The 16228-nt window shown below is 40.1% G+C and overlaps 1 protein-coding gene across 1 annotated transcript in view; it reads right to left on the bottom strand.

Moving 5' to 3' along the window:
* Positions 1-1312: 1312 nt before the first annotated feature.
* Positions 1313-16228, bottom strand: part of vav3 (vav guanine nucleotide exchange factor 3) — a 58901-nt gene continuing 43985 nt past the window's right edge. Inside the window, exons 20-27 of the mRNA XM_079602368.1 lie at positions 12927-13057; positions 9945-10010; positions 9369-9403; positions 8973-9089; positions 7965-8052; positions 7384-7486; positions 3237-3388; positions 1313-1496 (exon numbers count right to left, since the gene is read on the bottom strand). Of these exons, the coding sequence (XP_079458494.1) occupies positions 1452-1496; positions 3237-3388; positions 7384-7486; positions 7965-8052; positions 8973-9089; positions 9369-9403; positions 9945-10010; positions 12927-13057 (737 nt within the window). The 3' untranslated portion in view covers positions 1313-1451. The remainder of the gene's footprint in view (positions 1497-3236; positions 3389-7383; positions 7487-7964; positions 8053-8972; positions 9090-9368; positions 9404-9944; positions 10011-12926; positions 13058-16228) is intronic.

Here is a 16228-nt window from a genome sequence, read left to right as displayed (position 1 = left end):
AAGCATCGAGTTCATTACAAAATCCTGGAAGAAAAGTGTCCCAAAGGGGAATACTGCAGGAAGTGAAAACACATCCAGTATCCCGTCCAACAGTACAGTACAGAGCACTGCTACAGTAGATTTAGATTTAATGAAGAAATGACTTACTTAATAAACCTTGGCCAAGAATGTTGTCAATGCACACTAATGGTAAACTAATTGACATCTGAAAAATAACAGTGTCCTTGGAAAAATAACAAATTTAGGGAATTTTGCCCAGACATCAACACAGTGTCGGCCCAGATCCGGCCCACATCTGGTACATGATTAATATTAATAATATATATTATATAATAAATGTATTATATTAGTTTTATATATACATACACAAACATTAATATAATACATTTATTATAATATATATAAATATGTCAAACATTTCATATTTTAATACATATATTATATTGGCCACCCTACAATTTAGATATCGGCATCAGACACTGAAAAATCTATATCAGTCAACCACTAATTTACACATATCGAGACTTTCAAGAGTTCTGATTCACTGGATCTGCCTCATTGTTTTTCAATGCGTCAGTTCTTCCTGCAAATGTGTGTAAATCCCCCTCATTAGTTGATAGAGAAGGCACTGTCTGCACTATCTACCAGGATCCTTTCTGCATGAGGTGACACAATGCTTTCGGGGCCATGGGCCCCTGCTGAAAAAGCTGTTTACAGGCCTGTCACCGCGATCCCTTTTGTTTCCTGTCAACGTCTCGCTGCGCGGATCAGATAAACACGCCGTGTCAACCCCACATTATATCTCTCGAGATAAGCGTGCGAGAAACACGACGCACAAAACAACCAGTCGTTCCCTTTAAGTGGAAATCTGAAAATAAGAGAGATTTCGTAGGAAGGAAAAAGGGAAGAGACAGCAATCAATTACCGCGGCCTACATGGCAGGGAGCTATGATCTTAATCTGAGACGAATAGCAGGGTGGGAGGGTCTTCCGCGAGTGAGAACACCTCCAGGGCAGTGTACACACGGGGAGGGGGCATCATCAATAATAGTGGAGGAAAGGAGGACTCGGGCAAGGTCAGGACGAACATGTTTCCCTGTGAGCCGACAGACTGCCGCACACATACAGAATTAGCTCACGGTGTAACCTCAGTCCGTTTCCGTGCGTTCCATCTCAGGCCCGGAGTCACCCGCGACGCTCCGGCCAGCTGCCCGGGAGGGTCTTTTAAGATCTGGCTGAGGGTTCGGGGTTGTGTTTGATAATCTGCTCCCTGAGAGACAGTCCTTCATCTATCAAACCCAGTGCACTTCCTCCAGGATAGACAAACAAGACAGAGAGTGAGCGAGAGCACCAGCCAATCAGCTGACTCCGTGACTCAGCTCAGTGTAGAACGCAGTCCATCTGCTTTCTTTCCTTTTATTTCCTTTCTCTTGTGCGCGGTCGTTGAGCCGTTCACTCCTCGCCCTCTTCTACGTACGTGGAGGGGAACCAGCCCACCTGTGGATGAGACAGAACAGAAGGAATGAGTGATTAGAGGAGAAGGTTGCGGGGGGTATTACAGAGGATTTGCGTCACTTCATTGCCTGGATAACCTTGAGGATGCGCCTGCTGCAAGAGGAGGGGAGGAGAGGCGGCGCTGGATTGTTTAAGCAATTCTGGTGGCTGCACACAGGCCTGAGCAATAATATCCAAAGGGACAGTGTGACAGAGCCGTTTCTTCTTTTGATCGGCCAAATCAAGGAGGGAGAGAGAGGAATGGCTGTGCTGTTCCTGTGACCGTCTACTGTGGCTATTTTGTGATGCAACAAGTTTTGGGCGTCACATCATTTTACCCAATGACAGCAAAATGCACAAAGCAATTTCTGTTTCGAAAACCTTCTTGATGCTTCCAAGACTACATTGGTCATTTTGCAAAATTAACAAAACTGTATCTTAGTAAGCTGGGAAAACTTTATACTGGTAAAACATCAGCATAATTTGCAACAACAATGTGGAATACTGTACATCACGGAAAACATGGTTTCACGCAACACTGTTGACAATCACTGCTGATTAGGACAAAACGCAGAGTAACAACGGAGAGATGTGATTTGTTGGTTGGCGTTTGATCGTGTCACACACCTCGAATACAACAGGGACTCGAGCAGTTCTGTCCGTTTCAGGAGGAGGCAGGGGAACTGTTCAAAGCACTGATCCCAGAATCTATAACTGCCATCTATAAAACAGCCCGGAACGTTTTATTCACTAAATTACAGCCTTCCTGATGAAATCATTATAAGACAGCTCAAGAGGCTCAAAAAAAACATTTGACTGTTCTATGCGCTTTAAGTACAAATAAGCTTCTTGGCTCAGTATGAAATAATGCCGCTTAATTCAATAGTGAGGCCACATTTTCTGTGCGGTTTCAGTTTTCTGACGCTCTTAGCGAGGATGTCTGTCATCTTAGATCAGAGAAGAGAAGCATGTTATGAAGAGACAGTTTAAACAGAGTATAGTAGTTTCACATTTATGTAGGGTATGAAGGTGCACTATGACTGCACTAAATACATTTAAGATTATTATATTTTACTATCTAGTGAAATGATATTGTTATATAATAAAGCAAATTGTATTTAGCGATTAAGTATGTCAAAATGCAGTGTAAACTGGAACAAACTACAAGAAATACTGTATACCATAATGATAAGGACTCGAAGCCATTATATCAGTGTCACATGATCATTCAGAAATAATTTTAATATGCTGATTCGCTGCTCAAGAGTTTTTTTTTAAAACCACTTAATTTTGTAAAAAAAAAAAAAATGTTTTGATAAATAGGACGTTCAAAAGAGCAGCATTTATTTGAAATAGAAATCTTTTGTAACATTATAAATGTCTACTGTCACTTTTGATCAATTTAATGCATCCTTGCTGAATAAAAGTATGAATTTCTTCTTCATTTTTTAAATACTGACCCTGAACTTTTGACCGGTAGGTTATATTACTTATTATATAAGGGTTGTTTTGTTTTGTTGTATTTTACAAATTGTATTTACAAATTAAAATAATCCTTGTTTCCATGATGATAAATTACTACACAAAAAATTCAACGTGCCACAAAACGTTTTAACTATTTGAACTAACACTATTTAAAACTTTTATTGTTGCATAATGAGTTTCACGTATTCATTTATGCAGTGTATAATACGTAGTATGCAGTAAGCTAGTATACAGGTAGTTCCAAACACATCTACACACCCGCCCGTTGACTTCGCCTCTCCACCAGCCGTTGGCTCCACTTTTGCTTAAGATCTTCACTACGTCGCCCTCCAACAGAGACACTTCCCGCGTGTCCCGGGAGCAGAAGTCATAGCGGGCTATCGCCACACCCATCACCTTGGGAGTGAACACTGTAAAGACAAGAAACAAGAGTGAACATTTAGCAGCAAACATCACAGGACAAAAAAATGAAGATGAGAATCAGACTAAATTAAGCAGACAAACAGAGAGAGGATGGATGCAGCAGAGTCAGGCTGTATAGTTTCCCTGAGGACTCTTGTAATCACCGCACTCCTTCATGTGTTTGCCTGCCTTAGCACATCCACTCTAAATAAATGATTCTCGCGAATCTGGGACGGGTCCAATCACAGCTGAAGTGGCTGTTTTGATTATGTCTTGAGATGTGTCAACAGCATAATCCACTGGGTTAATTACATTTCAGGCGACTTTTCCCTCAAAAACACATCATGTTCCTTCTACCAGCTCACTTTCTATTAGACGTTTTGTTGGACTGTTTCGCAGTTCTCTCTAAATGCGGTGGGCCGAGGGAAATACGTGGTGGCGGATTCAAATGAGCCTTTGTTTTTATCGGACTTCAGAGGCTCTGAAGACTTTGTGAACGGCAGCCAGAGAAGCTAGGCCCTCCGCCAGACGAGTGTTGATGAGATCCGCCTCGGTGCCAGGGTGCTTTCTCTTCAGCTGTTTTAAAGTGAGCGAGACTTGTACAGACAGAGAACTGGCTGCCAGTTAGCTGCCGCCATGCTCAAAGCGAGAAGTTTGTAAAGGAGGGAGAGAGAGATGTCACAAAGTTAGGCCGACTCCTTTCTTTTCATCACAGCTCCCTTGACAAAAACCGCCCGTAATGACGGATCTAATAAGCTAACTACCTGAAATGAGATAATGATGAGTCATAGTGTCTGCCAGTCTGACAAAGGACATATGGTGCATGCATTAAAGGAGATGATAGTGGCTATGGAATGCTCTATAAACAGACAGGCACAATGAGATGGGAGGCGGGGTTAAACGCAGGGCATGGCAGCCTCAGATCTCCTACGACCTTGACAAAATGACACCAAGAAGAAAACATGTACCTGTACCTGACCAGAATGGGGCGGTAGAGGGGGGGACAAAGCTGTAGCCGGCGGGAGTTAGAAAAGACAGGCCGCAGAGCAACGGGGCTGAGGTGTGGCAGAGGCATGGGCGGGTGAGGTAGGGGTGCGGCGAGGGTAAAGAGAAGAAAAGCAAAAGAAAAAGCATGTTTAATTGAAACGTAACATTTGCAAGCAAACAGAGCAGATTGTAAACACTTGGCCTTATTAGAAGTGCTTCAAACCGGTTTTACACTGTGGAATATTTCTATTCACGTCCCAATCCACCGAGAACTATCGATGAGGTCTGGGTTCACTAGTGAAACTCCAGAGGCAGTGAAGCGCGTTCCCCTCGCCATCTGATGCTCCATCTGACCGGCTCGGTCCAGAGCGTCCCGGACCCCTAGTGTGTCAGCAACACAATATGTTTCCTCACCCACTCTTCTGTGGAAGGCGGCCAAAGCCACGCGGCACTAAGCGTAACTAACAAGACGTCGATAAACATTGAACAATCTGATGACTGGGAGTGTGTCATCATATCTTTTAAAAGATGTGTCTTCACCTACTTTTTTATAAATGTGAATGTTTTGAGATAGATAGATAGATAGATAGATAGATAGATAGATAGATAGATAGATAGATAGATAGATAGATAGATAGATAGATAGATAGATAGATAGATAGATAGATAGATAGATAGATAGATAGATAGATAGATAGATAGATAGATCCACAATAAGACCAGACATGTACTAAGAATATAAATAGGGTCCATTTTAAATGTTTTGTCTGGTTTTGAACTTTGAAATCTAATTACTTGACAAAATCTCTGAACTTCATTTCATTTAATTTCTCACTCCGTTCGGTCTCTGGCAAGCAGTTCAACTCTGACTGGGTTCAGAAGCATTTCATGTCTTTCTTAAACATCTGTTCAGAGTTTTAAAGGGACAACCCAAGCCGAGGCTAACCGAGCTCATGAATTTATGCAAGAGCACATGCTGCGTCTCCAAAAGGCCTTGTCTCAGACCACTATCCAACATGTGATGTCCGAGCTGCTGATGGGCACTTGAGATTCCACCCACGTCACTCCAGAAAAGCCGGGCCATTCGCCCACTATTCTGCAAAGTCTGCGAGGCGCAAACCTTCAGCACGCCGTTACCTACAATGTGAATATTCAGGGTTATGGATTTGCCGTCCAACCCGTATGGCTCGCTTAACATTCGATGGAATATAAGTAGAAACGCAACATAGCTGACAGCATCTCCAGAGCTTCCTGGATATAAATAAAAATGAGGATGGAAAGGGCAACTATCAAGCAATTTGTTCCATCTTCACCTGTGAATTAAAGTCACAAATGTATTGGTGTCCATAAAGAACAATAGAGGTAACCCTGTACAACTGTTTACGTTCTGCAATGCTGATTTTTTTCCCGGTTGAAACTCTCTTGCTGTATGCTGCCTACACAGGGTCAAGTTACCACTTAGAGTAGATGCCCCTGTTGCTCTTTACATCCTGTTTACATGAAAGACTTGTGCGCCTCTGGCAGCCATCTAAAAAAAACAATCGCATATGATTTGCATGTATTGGCACATAAGCAGACGCTGAGATGAAAAAAAAGAAAAAAAAAAGAAGCTGTGCTGCATGGGAATAGAGCTTGGGGATGAGAAGAGAAAAACAGCAGCACTGCATGCTGGGAGATCCATTCTTCGGTCAGAGTCGCTTTCGAATCGCTTTCGTCCTCTTTGTTAAAGCAGTGAAGCGTTTGAGTGACGTCCCCCAGCTTCTCAATCTGCCAACATTTCCCAATTGCGGCAAACCCTCACTGTGACATATGGAGCTACAATAAAATCTCATCTAAGTGTTGATTGCAATGCGCCATAAACTCTCAGATCAGGCTGTAAGCACAGCTCAGTAACAGCCCCTGTTTGACATTTTTAACTCGCTTCTCTCCCACAGCTGGAACACAACACAGATGTCTTAGGAGCTTTCGCAACCACAAAGCCATGAACAGACAGAAGATCTCGAAAACTTCTTTGGCCAGAAACAAGTATGCAAATGCTGACATGAATGCTGCAAGTATGTGAGGCTAGTTTTGAACTGAAAAAATGAGTCCTGCATGAACACACACATTTCGTATGTGCTATTAATGTTTATTTATAATTAAAATAATTAAATTAAAATATTTAATATAAATAAATAATTATACATACACTACTATTTAAATGTTTGGCGTAAGTAAGAATGTTTTAAAGACTCATGCTCACCAAGGCTTTATTTATTTGATCAAAAATGCAATAAAAAACATTATTACAAAATGATTACAACTGCTTACTATTTTTATATATTTTAAAATATAATTTAGTCCTAAGATGGCAATGCTAATTTTTTTTTATCGATTCTTTGATCAATAGAAAGTTCAAACGAACAGCAATTTGAAATATAATTTAAAAAAATATTATTTCTAAGTCTGTCACTCACGGGGATCTTACTGGCCCCAATTTTTTTAAATGTATATATACAAATAAATATAGTCAATTATTGAAATATTTAAAAAAAATATGCCATATACAGTATAAGGCATAGAAAACAAGGTTGAGAAACACATTATAGCGTTTTTATTTTTATTAGCTGTATTTGTATTCTGATATTTCTAAACGTAATGAAATTGAGCTTCCATAGTTAGAAGCATTTGCGTTATACTAGTTCATGCGTCAGGCTTTATAATCTTACATACCGTAGTATAAAAATGCTTCTGGTTATGACAAACACTAAGAGAAATGTATCCTTAAACATCGAGACACCTGGGAACACGCGAGAAGATTTGGTCTCAAACACTGCTGCCATAGCAGCCACCCTGGTGACCGTTGCTTCTGGCCATCACAACAATGTCACATGTTTTGAACTATTAAAGAACGAATCATTGTTTATACTCAAACTAAGAATAAGTGAGGCTTTTGTGTTAAATAGAACAAGTGTACATTGTTATTTGTGAGTTGTGTTTGCGTGAATCTGGAACTGTGTTTGTGCACAGGACGTACTGTTGGCTCCGTTCTCCGGCTCTCGGTAGGCAAACTGCAGTGTGGTATCAAGTGTCCTGAATCCTTCCCGCAGAGAGTGATGTTTATAATACTCGATCAGCTCCTGCATTAAACACACACATACGCTCAACGTGATGTCAGTTCACATAAAAGGGTAAATATCTACAGCCATTAAAAGGGAAAATAAAATAATAAATATATGAACGGATTCAATATGACTCCAGCATTCACAATCCAATAATGTTATTTAACTGGCATTTGCGAGATCGAATCTAAAAGCGCTTTCAAAAGAAAAGCTGACAAAAGACATTTGATTTTTCTACAGAATAGAGACATTAAGCAGCATGATTTCCTAATGCCCTTTAGAAGGCAAACAGATGACAAAACAAAAGGGATTGTATAAATGATACAAAGAGATTTAAAAATGTAATAAGATGGTATAATGCAAACATTTATCTTTATTGCACAGATTCCACCGACCTTAAAAACATATGAGCATAACATTTACTTTTCACTCTATATGATAAAGACGTTTTAATAATACTCTTTGCTGAAAACTAGTACAAAACATTAGCACTTACCAAAATGCTTCTGAACTTCCTGTTTTCGGCAATGTAGAAGAGTCCCTCCTTTGTTAAGATCTTGATGTGTTTCACGTCGTTGTTGTACCTGTGGGCCATGAATAAATGATGAGAGTAATTTTCTGGTGATCATTGCGATCGATGCTGCCTATCCCCTATGGGAAGCTGCCATAGTAATGCATGGGGCAAAGAGCTTTTCATGCAGGGAGAAGGGGTCGATAGCGAGGGGTGGGGCGTCTCCATTAGTCCTTGGATTAAAAGTTACGAGCTCACATTTTTTAGAGCGAAAGTGCACAGGACTGTCTGCAAACAAGAAATACTGATAAAATGGGGCAGCTTATGTCTTTCGGCCTTGCACTCAAACATACACACACACACACCGTAGAGTTGTCCTATCGTAAGTTGAAGTGTGTGAATTAAAAATAAAAAAATATTAATATTGTTGTGGGTTACGGAGCCCACACATGACATGCAGACAAAAAAGTAAATGTTGTGGCCATGAATTAAGAATTCGTTCCCATGATTTATTAATTTGTTGCCTTGTTTTAGTAAATCGTGGCCACTAACTAATATACATATTTTTGTCCCGGGCTCTGTAGTATGGAAGCTTGTTTCGGCCACTGAACCAAAAATAAAAAAGGTAATTGCGAATTTTTATCTCACAATTCAAAAATGTTTCTCACAATTGCATGAAATGAAGTCGCAATTGTGTTAAACAGTCCGAACCACAAGATATAAACTTGCAAATCTGAGAAATAAAATCAGAATTTCAAATCTGATTTTATTTCTCGCAATTCTGAAATGTAAACTCGCAATTGTGAAGAAAAAAAAAGTCAGAATTGTGAGATAAAAAGTTGGAGATCTTTTAAAAAACAAGCTTCCATAACGTAGTGGGTGGAATATTGCAGTTAGGAAACTTTTTTTCTCCGCTAGTTTTTACTCATTGTTCATTTTTCTTTTGAAATACTTTTTTACAGTAAAATAACTAAGTGTGCTGTTGTAACTCACTTGATGCTGATGGCGTACTCGTGAAACTCTCGGCTTCTGTGACGGACCAGGTATGTGCTGCTCCCCAGGTTGAGCAGCAAAGCCTCAGCCTGCACCCTCTCAATTGAGCCCGCGAACCTAAACCAAAGGTCAGAGGTCAGAGGTCAGAGTTGAAGGGCTTCTGGCCAACACACAATATTAAAAAGTTAACAAGGCAATAGTGCTGTAATGTAGTTTGTAACATATTTAATAAAAAGTATATATAATATATAAGTATATGATAATGAAATGTCAGAATATTTGAATACATAATGATAAATAGAAGAAAAAAATATTGAAGATGGTAATAATAAAAATTAAAAAATGGTTATATTCTGGTACAAAATGATATTCTGGTAGTGAGAATAAAGATCGTACCAAGGCTGGGAAGTGTAGCAAACAGGTTTGGGTACCTAAAAAAGATAAAGAGATAAAAAAGGAGGTGAGAAAGAAAAAAGTAGAGCACACATGTGCGCTTTTGTTCTTGAAATTCCACTCAACCTGATTTTCATACAGTATTTTTAACTTGCAGCTCAAGTCTGGGACAATACAGCTCATATTAGCGCTAAAACCTGCCCCACTTACTGTATCTTTTTACAACCACAATTGCTTTTCTAAATGCACTCATAAAGATAACCGGACATATTTTTCTTAGCATGATTTAATATGACTTGTACATAATTACGACTGTAAATCATCTTGCTGATAACAGTGTTATCGCATTCTGTCCACGTGCCTGCTATTCACATGACAAACCAGCATTACAGACAATCACCTACAATGCACCTGTCATTCAAAACAAACAACACTGAAGAGGTGCTTGCATACCTAAACCATTCGAACACAACATGCACACAAGGACAAGCCTACCTTGCCTTGATCACTTTTGTTTTTGTTTGGCAGAGAATAAAGAATGTTTTTAGCATTATAATATAATCTGGTATTTGTACTCACGCATGGGCATGGCTTCACTGCGTCGCTTGGAAAGAAGCCAACATCCTTATGTGCCAGGACTTTACCCTGAAACCATGGCAAGATAATTACATTACGTTCAGCTGGGCAACTCCTCCTCAATAATTCAGTAACAATTAGTACTTAACACGAGTCACGACACGCTACAAATTTACAGCAGAGTTCATCAGAGCTGAAAAAGTCTTGGGAGAATACAGGAAGAGTACCAGGAGAATGAGCAAACAGTATAATACATCCAGCAGTGTTGAAAACTGTTACTAGCCTTTTTGTGGAAACAATACCATTCAAACATTTGTGGTAAGATTTAAAAAAAAAGAGAGAAGTTAATACTTTTATACAAAGATGCATTAAATTGATCAAAAGTGACAGTGAAGACATTTACAATGTTACAACCGATTTATATTCAATAAATGCTTTGCTAAATTTAATAAATGCTGTTCATTGAACTATATTCAAAGAATCCTGAGAAAAGTATCACAATTTCCACAAAAAAATGTTAAGTAGCACAACTGTTTTCAACTTTCATAATAATAAGAAATGTCTCTTGAGCAGCAAATCAGCATTTTAGAATAATTTCTGAAGGATCACATGACACTGTTTTTATTTATTTAGTATCTTAACTTGACCTACAGTAAATGAAAATGAAAAATGTTGCTTTGATAACAAAATGAAATAATTTATTTTATTTAAACTTTTTTTATGGTTTAAGTTTTAGTTTAGTTTTATCTAATCGACAAATAGACACTTCAAGAATGACCTCAAATAAAACGATCAACGGATACATCTGTCGCTGATGTAACAACAACTGATGGTTCTCCTGCCGGTAACGCTCGGATCTTTCCCTTCCTCTTCCTCCTCCTCCTCCTCCTCAGACAGTCTTCCAGGGAGATGTAGAAAGTGCATTTCTGTCTCATCTACCTCTTCCTTGAACAAATTTGATTTGTAAGTGGATCCTCCTTAAGCACACCCCCTCCCCTCCCCGATGCATTTAGCGCATTGACATTTTATCAGCACTCTCATGATGCCGCCCCACTATTGGTTGTTGCTCAGATAAGGGCCTAATAATGATTAAACTCATAACCCTGTTAGATCAAACAGATGGCAACCAAAGGCCCAAATGGAATTACAGTGAATGATTGCGTTTGTCTAGGCACCAGAGCGGCAATAATTGTCTCCGGGTTACCACAGCTACGAGGGCTCTGATCGTCCTTTGCTCCGTCCGGAGCTGCCGCGGGATGCTGGATATTACGAGGTCTCAGGTGACACGGGCGGTGTAATTTTGCATGAGCTCAAATTGAATAAATCAAACAACTTCCGGGTGCACGGGACAGCTGGGCGTTCGGAGCCTGCAGCGGATGGCGGTCTTAGAACGAGGCAGAACGAGATTAACATGTTAAAACAGAGCTGTGGAGAAGCGTCCTGGACAGCTGGACCCGTCTGACGGAGAGGGATGTAGGGGCATTCGAGTGTGTGCCAGGCTCTGCCAATTCTCTAGCTCTCTAGACAATCATTGGCTGGTTTCCTCATTGCCTTGGCACATAAATAACCAGAGCAAGAAGAGTGGGCATCAAGATGAACTGCGTGTTCTTTTGTGTCCCATCCCAGAAGAACATTTTACTGCTCAAAAGTTGCTCTTTCATAGTTTAAGAAACATAATAACTCAATTGCTTCATTTAAGTATCAACTTTTTCTCAGGTGTGCCTCCTTTAGAGTATTATAAATTACACAAATGAGACAAAAATGACAATTAATGTGGGTACTTTTTAGTCTTTATAGAATTTGATAACAAATTCTCAAATCTCTGACTTTTAATATCTGGACTTTGGCATTTTGGCAAATCTAAGCACAGTGTGTAACACTGGAGACTTACGGAGAACGTGATTTCACAAAGTACAACATGTTCCTGGATCAACATCTTTGTTGATCCTGGAACAACATTCCAATCAACCAATCAGATTTAAGGGACAAGTTTACAGTTTATGTCAAGTTTAGGCTTACAACCAGGGTTAAATGCTTCTACATCAGTGTTGTTCACCTATCATTTCAATCTGATTTTAGGGATAAGTTATGGGTAGGGGTAAGGACAGGGTTAGGACTAAATTTTCATACAGGAATGTTGTTCCAGGGTCAACAAAATATGTAGATCCAGGAACGTGTCTAATTTGGCAAAATCACGGTGACCGGAGACTTACGGGGTCTGTTTCTCATGAGAAAAATCAGCAGGAGACTTGGACCCCATCCCAAACGGCGCACTTTCAGTCTTGCGATGATTACCATGTGCCCTTAAAGTCCATGAGGCAGTAGCGCGTCACATTTGTTATTTTAGACTTTTAGACATTATGTCATCAATGTGTCGACATTTGGCGACATTTAGCCCAGTTTTTTCTGGCTATAAAAAACGTTTAATTCTTTGTTTTACTAAAACAAAAATAAAAGGAAAACTGAAAATATTAAGGGGAAAAGTTAATGCCAAAGAACTGCCATAAACTATAAGCTAAATGCATATTTATTGTAAAAGTTTAAAAGCACAATAATAGGAAATTGGTTAGCATTGTACTCCAAGAAAGAGTTAATCATTCATCTAAATCTATTTGTGTGGTTTTCTTTTGAGTAGCTCATGCCAGAGAACTGCATGTGCAGAAACACCTCCTATACAATTAAAACGTGACAAATTAAACCTGTCGTCAAGCGCGTGTCTGCTCTCTGGGCGTTGTGCTGGTCTGTGTTGTTTTTGTATGGCTTATGAAACCTAACCCACAACAGCTTTCTTGTGTTGAAAAAAGTGTTGGATTAGTTAGCATTTCACAGTCAGTCACGCTTATTAGCAAAGCATAACAACACAGTCGCTCGGCCTTTGCCACAAACACGAGAGGCAATCAATTAGCAGCTGAAAACATGCTAGGGCCGTTCCTGCAGGGCTGCATGACTTAAAAAGTTTATGACGAGCAAGTAAAACTGTCTCACCTTCCACCAAGAGCTGCGGATGTTCGCCTCCATCACCTCAAGAATGTCACCAACGTTGATTTTAAGCGGTGGGCCGTACGGGGGGATCGGAACACCATGATAATTACGGGTGACTTCCATCTTAGGTAGATCTGGGGGGTAAAAGAAAAACAGAAAAATTGTTCAAATAATGCATTTGTGTGTACATCCATATTGACAACGAGCACGCTGAACTTTGACAGAGTGTCATAACTGCATGCTTTGACATTCCGGCACATAAAGAACCGGTTTATTTACGTGACGCGGTGATCGTAAATCACTGCAGGTGACAGAAAAATCAAGTCGATTCATCAAAAAAATGTCAGTGAGTTCATGTTTTGTCTCGAGTGTTCGTGCTGTCATGCATGCGTAATATAAATATAAAAAACTTAAGACAAAAGTACTGAAAATAAAAGCTAATTCAAAATGTTAATAAAATGTCTCTCCACAAAACTAGCATTTAAAACCATAGCTGGCCTTTTTTCTGCTATTCTTTGATTTTTTTTTTTGTAAATTGAATACCAAAGTGAATTGAATTGAAGACAAAAAATGTAATAAACAGTGCTATCAGTGGATGCATCAGTGAGCGCCTGTCAGGCTAGTTTTTGCTCAAAGAGTCGGCTGTTGTCAGGCATTCAGCATGTTTAATCTGTCTGGGACTTTGGTGAGAGAGATCGCTCTGATTGGCTGTTCAGTTTAGATGAGCAAAGAACTCAAGACGGCACAGTCAGAATGCGTTTCTTACTTTACGCGATCGAATATTTTTATAACAACATAAGCCGCCTCGAATTAAGTGATCAGCATTAATGATATTCAACATGGCAACCAAGCAGCTTTGTTTACGGTTTGTATATGCAGTCCTAGTTACGGTTTCTCTTTTTGAATGACAAAAATAAACGGTTGATACCTGCTGATATACTGTAGACAGTTATACCTGCACACAAGTAGGTGCCTAACGCATGTGTTAGTTGGCAGTCAACTGTGGTCTTTGCTGTGTGTTCAAGCGCAGCTTTTTGGCCAATTCGCTTGTTCTTTGTCGTCGGCTTGGTGTGTCACAGCCTTTAGCAAATTCCCCCCAGAGTGTGTACGAAGACAAGCTGACCACAAACATCAGCTGTACAGTCTGGCTATTACCCTAATTAGTATTAAAACACAGTTTTATCCGTTCAAGTAATTGCACGCACAGGTCTCATGTGTGCCGCGGGGAGAACTGTGCCGAGCGGACAGTCGTTCAGACGCTCCAGTGAGCTATGAATGAGTGTGTTTGTGTGCACAGGGCTGGCTTGCTGAAGGGTCAATAGTGATGGTCTCAGCTGGTTGCTGCAGCTCTATATATTCTGCCGTTCTGATGATGAGAGGCGAGTGTAGACTCTCTTAATGCAACCAGCTGTGGCTGAAGCCTTCCAGCCCAGCAGATCACCCAAGGCCTTGAGCCTCCGAGCGCGGCGGGCTGTCTTTGAAGACGCTTTAAAGAACAGCGTGAGCTTGTGCTTCTCTGTAGGGAAGCGTCTTGCTGGCATGCTAAGCTAAGAACCTTTGTGCACGAGGGCAAAGAGTCAGCACCAATAAACACTAAAATGCATTTTTGCATCAAAACAGCTCACAAAAGGTTGCCTGAATGTGCCAAAAGAAAACAAAACTGCAAGTTTAAGTGTTTACAATACAAAAGAACTCACTTAGTAACAACACACCTCTTCTCAAAAACCACTATTTGGAAATATCATTTATGCACAAAGATATGAAATAACTGCACATGAAATAACAAATTCAGTGAGCAAGCATTGTTTTTTTAGAAAGGCTGTTTCTGATGAAGACAAATCTAGCAGCGCTGAACAGGCAGGAAGGAACTACTTTAATTCAAACGGAGAAATTCCCATGACAGCAAATACTACACAGAGAGCTTTTCTCACCATAACTTTAATGAATCTACCGACCCCAATATTGTGTGGGATCAGGAGGCCTCTCACGGCTCCACGCAGACAGGGTGACTTTAAAGAGATATAATGAACTCAGGAGAGGGTGTATCGTGATTGTGGGGGTGAGAAACACCGACTTGCAATTTAGCTTGATTCACCCGTTTATTTCAAATATTCATGAAGCTATTAAAAATAAGGGCGAGGGAGGTGCGTTGCTCCATCAGCATGTAGACCTGCAGTCACTTCCCTGATATCTGAACTGGTATCCCAGGTGGACATTTATCACCTCTTGGGTATCGATCAAACTATCAATGATGCTGTGAAAACATAATTAAAGATAATGTGGCCCTCTTTACGACGTACTAATGGGTGGAACGACTGCTGCTGAACACTAGCGATGTGAGATCGAACATGTAGTTGAGGTGCTGAAAGTCGTCTATCGCAGTGTTTAGTATTTCAAAACGTTTTTCTGGTGCGAGACTTTTATTTTGAAAGACGTGAATGAAAGATGTTGCAAAGACTTGGCTCTTCTGTCAGGCAGAACGTTTTTTTTCCATTCCAATTCTCTCCATTTCCATTGTTTTTCTATGTACTGTATGTGTGCTAGTTGGGCGGGTTTGACCGTTATGGTCGCGTCTTTTGCAGTGTCTCGTGCTCTCCACAGCTTAAAGGGTTAGTTCACCCAAAAATTAAAATAATGTAATTAATGACTCACCCTCATGTCGTTCTAAGCCCGTAAGACCTCCGTTCATCTTCGGAACACAGTTTAAGATATTTTAGATTTAGTCCGAGAGCTTTCTGTCCCTCCATTGAAAATCTATATACGGTATACTGTCCATGTCCAGAAAGGTAATAAAAACATCATCACAGTAGTCCATGTGACATCAGTGGGTTAGTTAGAAGTTTTTGAAGCATCGAAAATACTTTTTGGTCCAAAAATAACACAAAATAAGACTTTATTCAGCATTGTATTTTCTCCCGGGTCTGTTGTCAATCCTTCACAGTTACGCTGATGGCGTAAGACGCTGATGACGTGTTATCTGGTGCGCCCGAGCTTCATTTATAGACTGAGGGAAACGCACGCTGTAAAAGTGTCTCATCCGCGACATGCACATTTCGCACCATTAAAAAAATGATATCCACGCAAACAATGTAGAATAGCTTGAATATAGCGTGCGTCTCCCTCAGACTGTAAAAGTCTTTAAAAGACAGAAAGCTCTCGGACTAAATCTAAAATATCTTAAACTGTGTTCCGAAGATGAACGGAGGTCTTACGGGCTTAGAACGACATGAGGGTGAGTCATTAATTACATTATTTTCATTTTTGGGTGAACTAACCCTTTAAGACGCCTACATAATACAATTAAA

This window comes from Phoxinus phoxinus (assembly GCF_949152265.1).
Source record: "Phoxinus phoxinus genome assembly, chromosome: 24".
Lineage (NCBI taxonomy): Eukaryota > Metazoa > Chordata > Actinopteri > Cypriniformes > Leuciscidae > Phoxinus > Phoxinus phoxinus.
This window is presented reverse-complemented; position numbering and strand designations above follow the sequence as displayed.